At 42.5% G+C, this 15,874-nt stretch overlaps 1 protein-coding gene across 5 annotated transcripts in view; it reads right to left on the minus strand.

The window, feature by feature from the left end:
- dync2i1 (dynein 2 intermediate chain 1) overlaps window positions 1-15,874 on the minus strand; it is a 143,133-nt gene that overhangs the window by 98,994 nt on the left and 28,265 nt on the right. For all 5 annotated transcript variants that reach the window (XM_038798357.1, XM_038798356.1, XM_038798355.1 and 2 more), the window contains exons 2-5: window positions 13,475-13,528; window positions 12,141-12,684; window positions 10,493-10,581; window positions 3,442-3,825 (exon numbers count right to left, since the gene is read on the minus strand). In XM_038798357.1, the coding sequence (XP_038654285.1) occupies window positions 3,442-3,825; window positions 10,493-10,581; window positions 12,141-12,684; window positions 13,475-13,528 (1,071 nt within the window). The remainder of the gene's footprint in view (window positions 1-3,441; window positions 3,826-10,492; window positions 10,582-12,140; window positions 12,685-13,474; window positions 13,529-15,874) is intronic.

Here is a 15,874-nt window from a genome sequence, read left to right on the forward strand (position 1 = left end):
ACAAGGATGAGCCGGTTCTTTGGGGGTGAGGACAGGTGTGTCAGATGTCTGGGAAGCCCAGCGAACCATGTGCATATGTTCTGGGCATGTCCGGTGCTGGAAGGGTTCTGGAAGGGGGTGGCAAGGACGGTGTCGAAGGTGGTGGGGTCCAGGGTCAAACCAGGATGGGGGCTTGCGATCTTTGGGGTCGGGGTAGAACCGGGGGTACAGGAGGCGAGGGAGGCCGGAATACTGGCCTTTGCGTCCCTCGTGGCTCGACGAAGGATATTAATTCAATGGAAGGACGCGAGGCCTCCAAGCGTTGAAACTTGGATTAACGATATGGCTAGCTATGTTCAGCTAGAAAGGATCAAATTTGCCCTGAGAGGGTCGGTACAGGGATTCTTCAGGCAGTGGCAACCTTTCCTTGACTTTTTAGATCAGAGATAGGCGTTCGGGGTTGTGGCAGCAGCAACGGGGGGAGGGGAGGGGGGGGGGGAGGGGGGGGAGAGGGGAGGGGGGGAGGGGGGGGGCAGCAATGGTCGTGGGGGGACATGCACGACTGTAACGCGGGCAAGTCTGCTCGCGGCTCATGTCTGAAACTGTAGGCTGCCTTGTTTGTTAAGTTGTTGCTTGGGGGGGGGGGGGGAGGAATGGTGCGCGCGAGAGGGCGGGCGAGGGAGGGATATTTGCCTAGAGGGATTGTGTTGTAAATAATTTAAAAATTAGTAGGGGTAAATGTCTGTATGGAAAAACTCTTTCAATAAAAATTATTTAAAAAAAAAAAGAGAAATGAAATAGCATATTGACCTCTATTACAAGGGAATTGTAGTAAAATAAAGAAATTGTGCTACAATCGTACAGGACTTTGGTGAGACCTGGTATACTGTGAGCAGCTTTGGTCTCCATATAGAATATACTGTGGCCATCTAAAACGGCCGCCCGCAAAGGATAATGGGAATTGTGGTCAAGTTGGGACACAGACAGTACACAGACCCTGTGTGTTGGGCAAAGGAAAACCAGACAGAACTGAAACTTACACCTGTTAAAAGTTAATCACCGATTTCCCCACGACAATAGACTCCAATCAAGGAATAGCAATAGTAGCAGACTCCCCAGCGCCGCTTCCCCTTATTTGGAAAGGCATACATACTTGGGACAATGGTAACTAGGACCCGCCCAGCTATTGAGGTACCCGTCCCCAATTGGCCAAAATCGATTAGGGTGATCAAGACCCTATCGATTCATTGGATCCTGAGTTAATAGGAGAAGGATAAGAGGCACTGCGCCACTAGGGATCGATCTCTTTTGGGACCGGCCTGTGCCCACATGAATTGCAGCTTAACAACCAGCCAAATTCAAGACCCGCAATCACTACCTGAGAGTGACGAGCCACAGCCGAGACGAACCTGATGATTTCCAGATGACACACGTGGGGATTCAGATAAACGCCTTATCTACCTGCACAGAGCAGGTCATGCAGAAGTTAAGTATAGGTCATCTTAGTTGATAGGTGTAGTTTAATACGTAGCCACGTGTATCATTGCACATTGAGATAAGTCTTATGTTTAATATTATCATAGAATTTGCAGTGCAGGAGGCCATTCGGCCCATCGAGTCTGCACCGGCTCTTGGAAAGAGCACCCTACCCAAGGTCAACACCTCCACCGTATCCCCATAACCCAGTAACCCCACCCAACACTAAGGGCAATTTTGGACACTAAGTGCAATTTATCATGGCCAATCCACCTAACCTGCACATCTTTGGACTGTGGGAAGAAACCGGAGCACCCGGAGGAAACCCATGCACACACGAGGTGGATGTGCAGACTCCACACAGACAGTGACCCAAGCTGGAATTGAACCTGGGACCCTGGAGCTGTGAAGCAATTGTGCTATCCACAAGGCTACCGGGCTATTTTTTGAACTAACATACTGGTTGTGTGGGAATTTGGTCAATACAAGAAACATACTCACACCTTGTGGTTTGTTAATAAAAGAAGCAACAATACTTGCATTGGATGCAGTACAACAGAGATTCACGAGGTTGGTCCCTGGAATGAGAGGATTGCCCTAAGATGAGAGACTGAATAAATTGGGTCAATATTCTCTGGAGTTTAGAAGAATGAGAGACAATCTCAATAAAACTTAAGATTCTGTAGGTCTCAACAGGGTATATAAAGAGAGATTGTTTTCCCTAGCTGGGGACATAGTGTCAGGATAAGGGGCTGATCATTTAGGACCAAGATGGAAAATTCCTTCACTCAAAGGGTTGTGAAGCTTTGGAATTCTTTACTTCAGAAGGTTGTTGATGCTCAATCACTGAATATATTTAAGGCTGTGATAGACAGATATTGGTTACTCCAAAGAATCGAGGGAGGTGGGGAGTGAGCAGGAAAGTGGAGTTGAAGCTTCCATCAGCCATGACTGAACTGAATGGCAGAGCAGTCTCGATTGGTTATATGGTTCACTCCTGCTTCTATTTCTTATTTTCTTGTATCGCTTTGAACATCCTATCCCCATCCACTGGTCTTACCGTGCCATCTGCCTGCAAATTTATACATACTACTTTAATCTTTTATCCAAGTTATTAATATGTATGATGAAAATCTAGGTCCTACTCAGATCTGTGAGAAACATCACTTCCAAATGTCCAGATAGCCAAAAATCCCTAGAACCTCACCTGCATCCACCATGCCAAAGACCTCCTCAAAAATTCAACTGGATTAATCAGACATAGTTTATACTGTCAAATCTATGCTGACTCTCTTTGACCAGCTGACATTGGTCCAAGTGCTCAATCTGCGATGATAGATTCCAATGAACTTCCTACAATAAGGGGCAGCACGGTAGCATTGTGGATAGCACAATCGCTTCACAGCTCCAGGGTCCCAGGTTCGATTCCGGCTTGGGTCACTGTCTGTGCGGAGTCTGCACATCCTCCCCGTGTGTGCGTGGGTTTCCTCCGGGTGCTCCGGTTTCCTCCCACAGTCCAAAGATGTGCAGGTTAGGTGGATTGGCCATGATAAATTGCCCTTAGTGTCCAAAATTGCCCTTAGTGTTGGGTGGGGTTCCTGGGTTATGGGGATAGGGTGGAGGTGTTAACCTTGGGTAGGGTGCTCTTTCCAGGAGCCGGTGCAGACTCGATGGGCCGAATGGCCTCCTTCTGCACTGTAAATTCTATGTAAAAAAACTGATGTTAAAACGGCCGTCAATTAAAATTTGAAAAGGACCACAATGAAAATCACCCATGAAAACATCATGAAAATGAGAATGGCCAGTGGAAAAGTGGCTAATTTGTGTCTAACAGAGATGCACTCATGTCATTTTTTGCAATGCTTCTCGCATGGATCACTTGTTTTGACCTTTAATGCAATAACGATTTCCACACATAGAGTGTGAATTTATTATTAGCTGTATTATTGGCTCAATGCAGGAAACATCTAATTTTTGAAAACTAACCTCTGTATACTCCCCTCGTCTTTCTTTTTCATCCCTTTCCTTCTTTACTTTGTGTTTATGTTTTCGCTGTGGGTCTTCTTTCCTTTCCCAATCTCTTTTTTCTCTATATTTGTGTTCCCACTCTCTATCTTTCCACTCCACAGCAGAATCTTTAATATCTTTATGCCGTTGTTTTTTCCCATCTTCTTTGTCTTTTCTCACTCTGGGTTTCCTCTCCACTTCTTCAACCCCTGCTCTCTGAACAGGTTCTCTTCTTTCTTTTTCTCGCTTTTCACGATGCCCATCATGAGGCCCATGCTCCTTATGCTCCTTGTGCCGTCGATCATAGTCTTCATCTCTAAATTCAGACGGCCTTCTTTTCTTCTCTTTGGTTTCTTCATTATTCTGTTTAGTACAAACATATTTTTTCATTGTGCATATTTAATTTTTATCAAGAAAACTGAACTGTTTCATGAAGAGCCTCAGCTCAAGACACCGCCATTGCAATCAAACACGTTCATGTTGCTGCCATAATTTTGGAGCAAACTAACTTATACAGCACCTTTAGAATATAATAATCAATTATAGTAACCAGGCAATTCATAATTTATCAGCTTATAACTTGTAAAATATTTGTTAGAAGAAATGATTGTACAAAATTGTAATTACAAAATTAAATCCGGGCAAAGGTAATAGAGTGACAATTCTGTCGGTATGGCAACCAATGCTGTAAGTTAATTTACACCACAATTCACTGGGAAAGAAATTAGAAAATGCTGCATTGAACACAACAGCAGTTTGAAGGCAGCATGACCAATTCAAATTATAGATTTCAGCAGGGATTTTAACCTTTTAGTTATAAAATTAAATATTACAACTTCATGGGAGTGCAATGTCAATTATACTGAAAAATAATAAACTAGTTAAACACTAACACCAACATTATGGCCACGATCTCGTGAAAGTAATGACAGTTAAACTGTCAGAGCAGGCTATCATCATTCAGAAACGGACAGCAACTTCCGGAATCTACAGATAAGGAATTAAATGTGGAGATCGCAAATTCATTGTCAATGATTCTATGCCTTTCTATAGGGTATGTTGTTGAAGTCCTTGCAGACAGCAATCAACTGGAAGTACGTATACTGATAAGAAGTTCCCCTTTTACACTGTAATACCACGTTAAAACCCTCTACACAAGTTAAGCCTTGCTAATGAGGTGTAACTTCGTTTTTAAAGGCATACTAAGCGATTACTACTGTTACAGAACCTCTTGGGCTCCATATAAACTAATAATTTTATATTTGTGAAATATCAGATGTTTCCATGATAAAAATTCTATATGTTTTTTATATAACCAGATCTGACTGGTGACTTAAAATGTCATCAGGTCCTGCTCTCATCTGCTAAAACTCACTACTCCAGGATCATCCTGGAATGCAAAGGGAACCTACTGCAAACCATCTTCTTAAACCCCTTTACCTGCCCCCTCTGCCCTTGCCTCAAACAATAAGTGTATGGTCATTAAGATCAAGACCATCTGATCAGCTGCATCTGCTGTTCTCCGCCCTTCCACTAGTTCACCTGAAAAAAACTTCCTCTCATGCTCCTCCCACCACTGGCCTGAACTCACTCTCTAGTTTCTCTCCTATATCCCCTTCTATCCACTCCAAGCTCATCTTGTTCATGACACCATCTCCTTCTCCTTCAATCCTATTCCCACAGAGCTGCGGAACACCCAACTTTACCTCCTGGTACCATGTAAGCCAATATTGTTAACGGTTCCTTCTCTTCAGGTGTTGCTTCCCTCTCTAAATTTCCCATCATCGTCCCCGTCTCAAAAAAAATGATCCTTCGACGCGCTGAACTATGTTTCTATTTGTACTTTATCTTTTGTTGTTATAAAACCATAAATGCCTTAATAAAATGTTTTTTAAAATAATAATCCTTAGCCCCACCATCCTTGCGAACTATTGTTCCTTCTTCAACCTCCCTCTCCTCTCCATTGAACATATGATTACCTCTCAGATCCACTACCACCTTTTGAGGTTTGAATTCCTCCAATTAGATTTCTACCCCTGCCACGGTACCCAAACAGCACTGATCAAAATCACAAATGACATTCTGTGACTGTGGCAAAGGAAAACTTTACCTCTTTGTCCATAAGACCAGAAGGGACAGGAATAGGATTAAGCCGCTCGACCCCTCGAGCCTGCTATGCCATTCAATAAGATCATGGCTGATCCGACATTCCTCATATCCACTTTCCTGCCCTTTCCCCATAATCCTTGATTCCCTTACTGATCAAGTATCTATCTCAGCCTTCAATGTACACAAAGATTATGCCCCTACAGCTCTCTGTGGCAAGGAGTTTCAAAGATTCAGAATGCTCAGAAGATATTCCTCCTCATCTCATGCACCCCTTTACTCTGAGACTATGCTCTCTGGCCCCATGAGGGAAACATCCCCTCAGCATTTAGCCTGTTAAACCCCTTAAGAATCCTATATGATTGAATGAAATTACGAGCCATTCTTCTAAATTCCAATTAGTAGAGTCCCAACCAGCTTAACCTTTGCTTTGAAGACAATCCCTTCACACCGGGGATCATCCGAGTGAACCTTCTCTGAACCGCCTCCAATGAAATATCTTTCCTTAAACAAGGGGACCAAAAGTGATCACATGATATGGTTTCACCAATACCTTGCATAATTGCAGCAAGACTTCCCTACTCTTATTCTCCAACCCCCTTGAAATAAGGGTCAACATTCCATAAGCCTTCCAGATTACCTGCTGCACCTGTGTGCCAGCTTTCTGTGTCTCTTGCACAAGTATCCCATCTGCATTTTTCTGAAGATTTTCTCCATTTAAATAATACTGTTCTTTTATTCTCCCTTCCAAAATTAGCAACTTCATATTTTCCCAAATTATTCTCCATTTGCCAATTTTTTGTCCATTCTGTAACCTATTAATATCTCTTTGCAAACTGTTTGTATCCCTTTCACAACTTGCCTTTCCAGCTATTTGTGTTGTCTGCAAATTTGACTACAGTACATTAGCTTCCTTCCACCAAGTCATTAACATATACTTGTAAACAGTTGCGGTCCGAGCGCTGATCCCTGTGGAATCCCACTGGTTACAGGTCACCAACCTGAAAAAAAAACCTCTTATCCTCACTCGCTGCTTCTTGCCCGTAAGCCAATTCTCTATCCATGCCAATATACTACCTCCAAGGTTAAGTTTTATGATTTAACTTTTGTGAGGTACCTTGTCAAATGCCTCTGGAAGTCCAAATAAAACATTTCATCTGGTTCCCCTCTATCCACTCTGGTTGAGACATCCTCAAAAAACTCAATAAATTAGTCAGGCACGATTTCCCTTTTGTGAATCCATGCTGACTCTGCTCGATTAGATTATGATTTTCCATGTGTGCTATTACTTCCTTAATAATTGCATGCAACATTTTTCCAACAATAGATATTAGACTAATCGGCCTATAGTTACCTCCTTCCCTTTTTGAATATGGATGTCATATTGGCAGTTTTCAAATCCTTCGGTCTTTCTCCAGAATCAAAGGATTTTGGATAATTACCACCAATGCATCAACTATTTCTGTGGCTACTTCTTTTAGGATCCTAGGATGCAAGCCATTAGGGTCAGGATACATATTTGCCTTAAGACCCATTAGTTTGTCTAATATTACTTCTCTAGTGATGGTTTTGGTGTTTAATTCCTCCCCTGTCTTCTTTGGTGTTAATGGGGTGTTCAAAGTATCTTCCACAGTAAAGACTGATGCAAAATATCTGTTTAACTCCTCTGCCATTTCCCTGTTCCCCACAACTATCTCTCCAGATAAATTTTCTAAAGGTCCTACGTTCACTTTGACCTCTCTCTTCCTTTTCATATATTTAATGAAGCTCTTATTGTCAGTTTATATATTCCTCGCTAGTTATCGTCGTAGTTCATTTCATAGAATCCCTACAGTTCATAAAGAGGTTATTCGGTTCATCCGAGTCTGCATCGACCCTCAGAAAGCGCACCCTACCAAGACCCACTCCCCTGCCCTATTCCTATAACTCCACCTAACCTAATCTTGGGACTGTGGGACCGGAGCACCTGGAGGAAACCCACGCAGACACAGCAAGAATGTGCAAACTCCACACAGTCACACAAGGCCGGAACTGAAGCCATGTCCCAGGTGCTATGAGGCCGAAGTGTTAACCACTGTGCCACCACGCTGACCATTTTCTCCCTCTTCTATCTTCCCCGCCATTTAGATAGAATAGAACAGTACAGCACAGAACAGGCCCTTCGGCCCTCAATGTTGTGCCGAGCCATGATCACCCTACTCAAACCTACGTATCCACCCTATACCCGTAACCCAACAACCCCCCCCCATTAACCTTATTTGTCAATGGGATTTCCCATTGTACCCGCCACAAAGCCTGCTGGCAGAGGTTCGCTTCTTGCAAGAAAAGTGAATCGCAACGACCGAAGAATTCCGGCCAATGTCTTGGTTTTAAAATTCTCAAATCCCTCCACAACCTAGTCCCCCCTCCAGATCTATAATCTTCTTTAGTCCCACAACCCTCCATGATATTTTGGGCACCATTCTCAATTTTAATCGTTCCACCATTTGTATCCATTCTAAGTTCTGAACTATCCTCCCGATAGCTCTCTGCCACTCTATCTCACTTTCCTCCTTTAAGCCACTCCTTAAAACCTGCCTCCTTAAACAATCTTCTGGTCCCCTTTCCTAATAGATCCTTCCGTGGCTCAGCGTCATTCAAGGCGCCACGGTGTTAATGTTTATTTTAAGTTTAGTATATTTCAGTTTCTAGCCTGTATGTTCCAATTTTGATTTCCCTCTCTGTAACATTCATAAAAATGAACGACAATAAGTACATTATCCCCAGTTTCCTGTCTCCGAGAATTCTTTAACCTGATTAGCTGCTTGATGTCTTCACTGTTGCTGGGCACCTGATGGTTCCCCCATCTTGATGCCGGATTCTAATTAATATCAGGACGGTGAAATTCACATCAGAGATGACTGGGCCGTTATAGGCCTTTCTACAATGCAAGGGTGAGTGTGCATTGATTGTGACCTGAAAACCCAAGGCTCGTTACCAAAGTAAATTTGTTTTAATATTTTGCATCTCTGATTATTATTAACTCATTAAGGAATGCATAAAACTGCAGTAGTTCCCTACTCGCTCAGATCATCACCTCCAATCAACATTTGGGAGCAACTTACCAAACAAAAAAAACAAGGACAAATATTTTTCGGTGACTCTCAGGCTGTACCACAGCTATGACTGGAAGTTGCGAATTATATAAAGAATGCTGTACTTCACCCATTATTCGTATCAAGAAACAATTTCAGAAGCAATGCTGAAAACAGTCACCCTAAAAGAGGAAATTTCAATGATTCATGATCTATTCCACTACCTTCCTATCACCATGTTTAGTGGTTTGAGAAAGAAGGATAAATAAGTATTTATATTACATTAAGCTTTCAAAAATGTGGCTCTTCTTGGATCAATGGGGTCCAGAAAACACAAATGGAGCTAGCAACTAAAGTGATGTTTCCTATTTTAAACTTCTTTTGATTTCTGTATATTCCAACTCATCACGAACATTCTGTACTGACCAAGTGACTGGCGATCTCAGTGACTTTAATTCAGCAGACCTGACCTCGTGTTTGACTTAAAAGCTGGAAAATTACAATGATTAGCTTTTTAAATGTTTTGGTGAGGGAAAATCATCAGAAATGTTCTAGTAATTTCCTAGGTAAAGCAACAGCATATGCCATAGATTTTTATTTAGCAAATTCCAACCCACCATATCAGTTTTTGTACATTTCAAAGGTGTCTACCCTTTATGAAACTACAAGATACAAAACACATCAATCCTTTCATTAGGAATGTTACTGTCAAGTTGATTATTTCCACTTCTCTTCAACTTTAGATCAGAAAAATCAAACTCTAAACAACGTGGAAACAGTGCAAGATTAAAACAATACTAAGAATTAATTTCTATTGCTATTTATTTTCCAAGCTAATGATACACCCTATATTTTATCGTGCTAATTTCACTTGTTCAAAGAACATAATAAGAACATAAGAACTAGGAACAGGAGTAGGCCATCTGGCCATTCAATGAGATCATGGCTGATCTTTTGTGGACTCAGCTCAACTTTCCCGCCCAAACTCCATAACCCTTTATTCCTCAAAAAAACTATCTCTCTTTATCTTGAAATGAACAACCATGAATGATATCAATTCTTATGAACTGTAAACAAACACCAAATTGTTTCCTTCTATTGTAGTCAGAAAGTTTCAATCCAAAATCGGTGATGCATATTAATTCCAAAGCCCTCTAGAGTAGTTAGTATGATATACCTAAAAATTGAATTCTAAATATACTACAATTGTAAAGAAAAGTTAACCACTTTTGTTACTGGATTGTATTTTTGCCAATATTGAATAGTTTTTGAAGTTGGAGTCACTCATTGTTGTAACACTGAGTTCAATACTAGTTCCTGACTACATAACATTCTCAGTCTTATCTGCAGCCCAGGAGAACAACTAAGCATATCCACGGACACCTCCCATTTGTTTTTGGGCTAAACCGAAAGGGGAAGTTACCAGGGCTGTGTGAAGTTTGCACTTTCTTCCAGTGTCTCCGTGGGTTTCTGAGGTGCTCCGATTTCCTCCCATAGTCCAAAGATGTGCAGGTTAGGTGGACTGGCCATTAGGTAAATTGCCCCTTAGTGTCCAAAAGGTTAGGTGGGGTTACTGGGTTACCCGGATGGGGTGGAGACGTGGACCTAAGTAGAGTGCTCTTTCCAAGGGTCGGTGCAAACATGATGGGCTGAATGGCCTCCTTCTGCACTTTAAGGATTCTATGTTGATTCTATGATAGGTGTTTTCCTTTGAATTGAAAGCAATTTTGGCAAAAGCCGAAGGATAGATTATATCCTTTCACCCTAGATTGGAAATGGGGGTAGCCTGCGAATACAGAACAATAAACTAGTTGCAAAAATAGGCCACAATAAAGGGAATGTTTATTCACTTCAGTGCTTTTCCCTTCCTTTTCTTTTCGCTCTCTATGTTTTCTTTCTTTTCGTTCATATTTGTCATCCATTTCCAATTCCAAATTTTCTGAAATACAAAAGCGGAAGATTGTATGCAAGTATCAAACTTTTCCACGCCATTGATACCAGGTCAGTTCTAACATGTTAGAGGACAAAATAATGTATACGCTGGTCCAACAATGTATCCAATAGCATGCCTCCTGCACCAACAATCCTAAAATTGGGATTGGTCCAACTAAATTCACTTGACCATCTAATCACTGTCAAAAAATGTTGCTGTTTATTATCACAAAATAGCATTTACAAGTTAATTCGCTGAGAACTTTTAGATATTTTGAGATGAAAGGTGCATTGCTTATATGAAAAGCACAACATAAATGTAAGTGGTGTAGGGCGTTACAGTGGCTAGCATTGCTGCCTCACAACACAGGGGACCTGGGTTCGATCTCGGCCCCCTGTTCGAGTGGAGTTTGCACATTCTCCCAGTGTCTGCATGGCCTCATCTCCACAACCCATGATGTGTAGGGTAGGTGGATTGGCCACATTATGTTGCCTCTTAATTGGATTTTCTTTCATTTTTATTTTAAAAAATAAATGTAAATAGTGTTATAAATCAACCATTATCCAACTGGATTTGAATCCAGGTCCTGGTTGTGCAACAATGGTGACACAAAACATACTCTACCATTTGATCATAAATTTGATCTCATGTTTTCTTTTATTTTGTGAATTTTATAGTGAATGGAACATAAAATGAGAATAGAGACAGGGAAAACATTTCTTTGAGCTTGTTATACCAATCATATTGAAAAAATGTTGGAAAATGAAGTACTTTCCATTTCAGGAAATCAGAGTCAGTGTTACTGCCAGGTCAACACAATGAAACTCGATGGATTTACTCTGCATCAAACAAAACTGAGAAGGGCCCTCATGAATCAGGGCTACAATTCTCAATTCTATATACTCTAGATTAGGGCCAGTTAACGCCAATTTGAAGGACTGAGAGATTTAAAAGTTCCAACAATGGGTCAAGTTATTCGATCACCATTTTGTCATGCTTGAGCAGATTGTTTAAATTATTTTTAAAGTGCTACTCTTTCATCACACCTGATAAATGCAGTGAACTTTGCATTGAGAAACCATGAATAGCAGTACTCTTCCCAATATTAATAATAATCTTTGTTAGTGTCACAAGTAGGCTTACATTAACACTGCAATGAAGTTACTGTGAAAATCCCCTAGTCGCCACACTACTGCACCGGTACTTTGACAAAGGGTCTTCTGGACTCAAAACGCTAGCTCTTTTCTCCCCCCACAGATGCTGCCAGACTTGCTGAGATTTTCCAGCATTGTCTCTTTTGGTTTCAGATTCCAGCCTCTGCAGTAATTTGCTTTTATCTAGTTACATGCAAGGTTTTCCTTTAAAGTCAAATCTTCACAAGTATCTTCCCGTACCAGCCTCCCCGGACAGGCACCGGAATGTGGCAACTAGGGGCTTTTCACAGTAACTTCATTGAAGCCTACTCATGACAATAAGCGATTTTCATTTCATTTCATAAAGGAAAATGTAATGCCATAAATTTGAAATTGATTTTCATTCATTTTTTACATTAAATACACATTTACCTTTATCTTTTTTCTGACGATGTTTAGGTCGCTGGTTACCATTTTCATCTTTTTCTATCCCTTTTTCCTGGAGTTTGTCTCTTTCTTTTTTCCTGTCTCTTTCTTTATCTCGGTGTCTCTCAGATTCATGCCCCCGCTTTGTATGTTTCTCTGCATAAGTATCCCATTCTTTGTCTTTGATACGAACTCTTGGATCTGTGCTGTGTTCTTGGACTATGTCCCATTTTTGAACCCTCTCTTTATCTCGATCCCCATTTTTATGTCTCTCGCTTTCCCTTTCTTGTTTTTTTTCTCTATCTCTCTCCCTTTCATCATTCTTCTTTTTCCGCACTTTTTCATGTTCTTGTTCGTTATGTCTGTCTCCATCCCTTTCCTTGTCTTTGTTCCTCAGCCTCTCCTTATCCTGCTCCCTTTCTTTATCTCGTTCCCTTCCTCTATGCCTACGTTCCCTAGAGTCAGATGTACCAACAGATTCTTCATCCTTATGTCTTTTCCTTTCTCTGCTCTTTTTACTACTGTCATCTGCATGATCCCCTTGGGCAGCCTGAAATAAAGCAAAATGAAAAAAACGTTGTGTGTAAAACCATGCGGCACTTTTTATTAGTAAGAAATTAAAATTGACAGAAAATTGAAACTAAACAACTAAAAAGTGAAACTAAACACCTTCAAATAATGAGCAGATTGTGCTGGATCTAGAATTTCCTGTGGTTATGTCTCATCACAGCCCCAGTAATGCTACAGTAGTTATTTCTGTTCTATTGTCATGTATTACGGACATGGAATGCAGGGAATGTCTGCTAGCACAACATTGCTGGATCCTAGTTGATTTTCCATTCCTCCGCAGCCCTCCGATTCCACTGAACAACCTTCCCCATTCTCTCAGAAACTCTGCCCTTCAAATGACTGCAAATCCACCCCCTCTCCAGAACAAACTTGAACCCTGACAATGGTTTGTGTGTGCGCTCTAAACTGACTCCACGTTGTCTGGATGTCCATGTGATCATACCATAGGATCTCGATTTGAATTTTGGACTGATTCATTGAATATAAAGAACTGCTATAAGTTTGTTAGGAACATCAGGATCCCTGAGCGTCATTACAAAAATGAATCAATGCATACAATGAAACCAACTCAGGACTCACATCTATGATACACATCTGAAAATTTAATATACCAGTGTTAATCTTTAGGAAAATAATCCAAAAATAAATCTATTCCAAGCATTGACTCTACAGTATCAAAGTTTATCTTGGAAAATTGGCCAATAAACAATCAATTTCTATTATTCTGAATGGCCTATGACAGTTTTATATTTATAAATAAAAGCAATTACTTTAATATGCTTGAGCAGTTCATCTGATTTCCAGGTATCTTCTTTGGTTTTTGTCTAAAATAAAAGTAAAATTGAACATATTTAAGAAGAACGTTTAGAAAAATGGGAATCTGAACCAAAAACAAAACCTACTACAAAAACATGAAACATAAGTTTAGCAATGTATGAAATATTACTGCATTTTATAACTCATATACTCACTAAATATCTTGACACACAAACATCTCAATATACAATAACTACAAATGTAGTTATCACAATGTAGTTATCAAATATTTTCTCGCTCGAGTATTTTTCTCTTTGAAAGCAGAGTAAATAATTTTTCATTCATGGCAGGACAAAAATATAAAGGGAAATCAACAGAATAACGTCTGCCGAATATTTCTTGATAAAAATGATGGCTGTTCCGATCAAATGGGTCACTGCATTTATTAAGTATAACTGAAAATGACTTCCGGTGGCGGCAATGAGTGAGTGAGCCGCACATTCGGGGGCTCTCACTCCGGCGGGATTTGAGGACCTGGCTCCCCAGTTTTGCGGGACTGTGGCGCGGTGAAAGGATGGCCACGGAGGTGCGGAGGAGCGAGCAGAGCTGCAAGGAACTGCGGGAGGGCAGAAAGCAGCGAAAACGGGAGAGGAAGGGACAAAGGCAAGGTGCGGTGGAAGCTGACCCGGGAGCAAAGATGGCGGACCTACGGACCTCGGACCTGGAGATCCAGCAAGCACTGGAAAACATGCTGCAGGTGATTTTAAAATATTTTGAGTCGTTGAAGCGGGATAACTTGGACCCACTTCAGAAGGCAGTGGATCAGCTGAACCAGAGACTGGATGACCAGGACGAAAATGTTAAGGAGCTGGGAGAGGTGGTGGAGGAGCAGGCGGATGCGCAGACGATTGCTGCGCTAGAGGTCGACGGGTTGAAGGAGAGACAGAGACGACTGCTGGACAGAGAAGAGGAGCTGGAAAATAGAGCCCATAGACAAAATCTGAGGATCATCAGTCTCCTGGAGGGGGCTGAGGGAGCTGATGCCACAGCGTTTGTGGCGGACCTGTTGATGCAGCTGATGGGGGCTGAAGACTTTCCGCGACCGCCAGAGCTGGAGGGGTCACACAGAGTACAGGCGAGACAGGTGCGTCCAGGGCGCACCCCCCCCCCCGATGGTGATTAGGTTCCACAGGTTTGTGGAAAAGGAACAGGTGCTGCGGTGGGCAAAGAGCACCACATGGAATAACAGCGTTCTTCGCATCTACCAGGACCTAAGCCAGGAGGTGGCTAGGCGGCAAACAGCCTTTAAACAAGTTAAGGAGGCGTTGTTCAAAAAGCACATGAAGTTTGGTCTGCTCTTCCCGGCCCGTCTTTGGGTTACGCATCAGGGCCAACACCACTACTTCTCCGAGCCCGAAGAAGCGATGGATTTCCCCCCCCCCTCTCGTATAGTCTTTGTTCTGTTTTTGTTGCTTTTTCTCGCTTTTTTTTTCTTTCTGCTGTGGTGGGTACCTTTTGCTGGAGCCTGTATTGTAACAAAAGGGTGGCCGGTCAGAAATGGGGATTAAAGATGTTGGTTGGGGGCTTTCGGTTCATTTATGTCTATGGTTTTTATGTTTGTTTCGGCTGGGTGATGTACGGGTACTGGGTTATTGCGGTGTTATTTCATTAACGCTCAGAAAGGGCCGTGGGTTAACACTTTTCTGTGTACACGACTGGATTGTACCTGGAGCAGCCTCGCGGTGCTGTTTGATGTTTACATCTTGTTTGATCTTTCCCATCTTAGTGAGATTGCTCCAGTGGGTTGGAGTGGGGGATGGTGTGCTGGGGAGTGGGGAGATGAGGTCGGGGAAACAATGGGAGTGAGACCAATGGGCGCCGGAGCAATGAGTATTGGCTAGTCAAGGGAGTCAGGTTGGGGGGGGGGGATACAGAAAGTGAATGGCAGGGGTGGGGTTATCGGGGGATGTTGCTTGGGGGGGTGGGTTATTCTGCTGACGTGTGGGGGGGATCTGAAGTAGGTAATGGAAAGGAGGTCGGGGGTGGAGGCGGCCAAGAGGCGAGCCAAGAATGGCGCGGCGCATGGGCCGGGGGCAGGCCCAAGATAGGTTATGGTTGACCGGCGTGGGGGGGGGGGGGGGGGGTGTTGTGCTCCCAACCAGGCTGATCACCTGGAATGTCAGGGGACTAAGTGGGCCAGTTAAAAGGGCACGTGTGTTCGCGCATTTGCGGGCTCTGAAGGCGGACGTAATTATGTTGCAGGAGACACATCTGAAAGTGCCTGACCAGACTAGGCTAAGGAAGGGCTGGATTCGCTAGGTCTTCCACTCGGACTTGGATTCTAAGCCCAGTGGGTAGCAATTATGATCAATAAGCGGGTTTAATTTGAGGCGGAAGGCGTAGTCGCAGACAGG

The sequence above is a fragment of the Scyliorhinus canicula genome, chromosome 5 (assembly GCF_902713615.1).
Source record: "Scyliorhinus canicula chromosome 5, sScyCan1.1, whole genome shotgun sequence".
In the NCBI taxonomy this organism is placed as follows: Eukaryota; Metazoa; Chordata; class Chondrichthyes; order Carcharhiniformes; family Scyliorhinidae; genus Scyliorhinus; species Scyliorhinus canicula.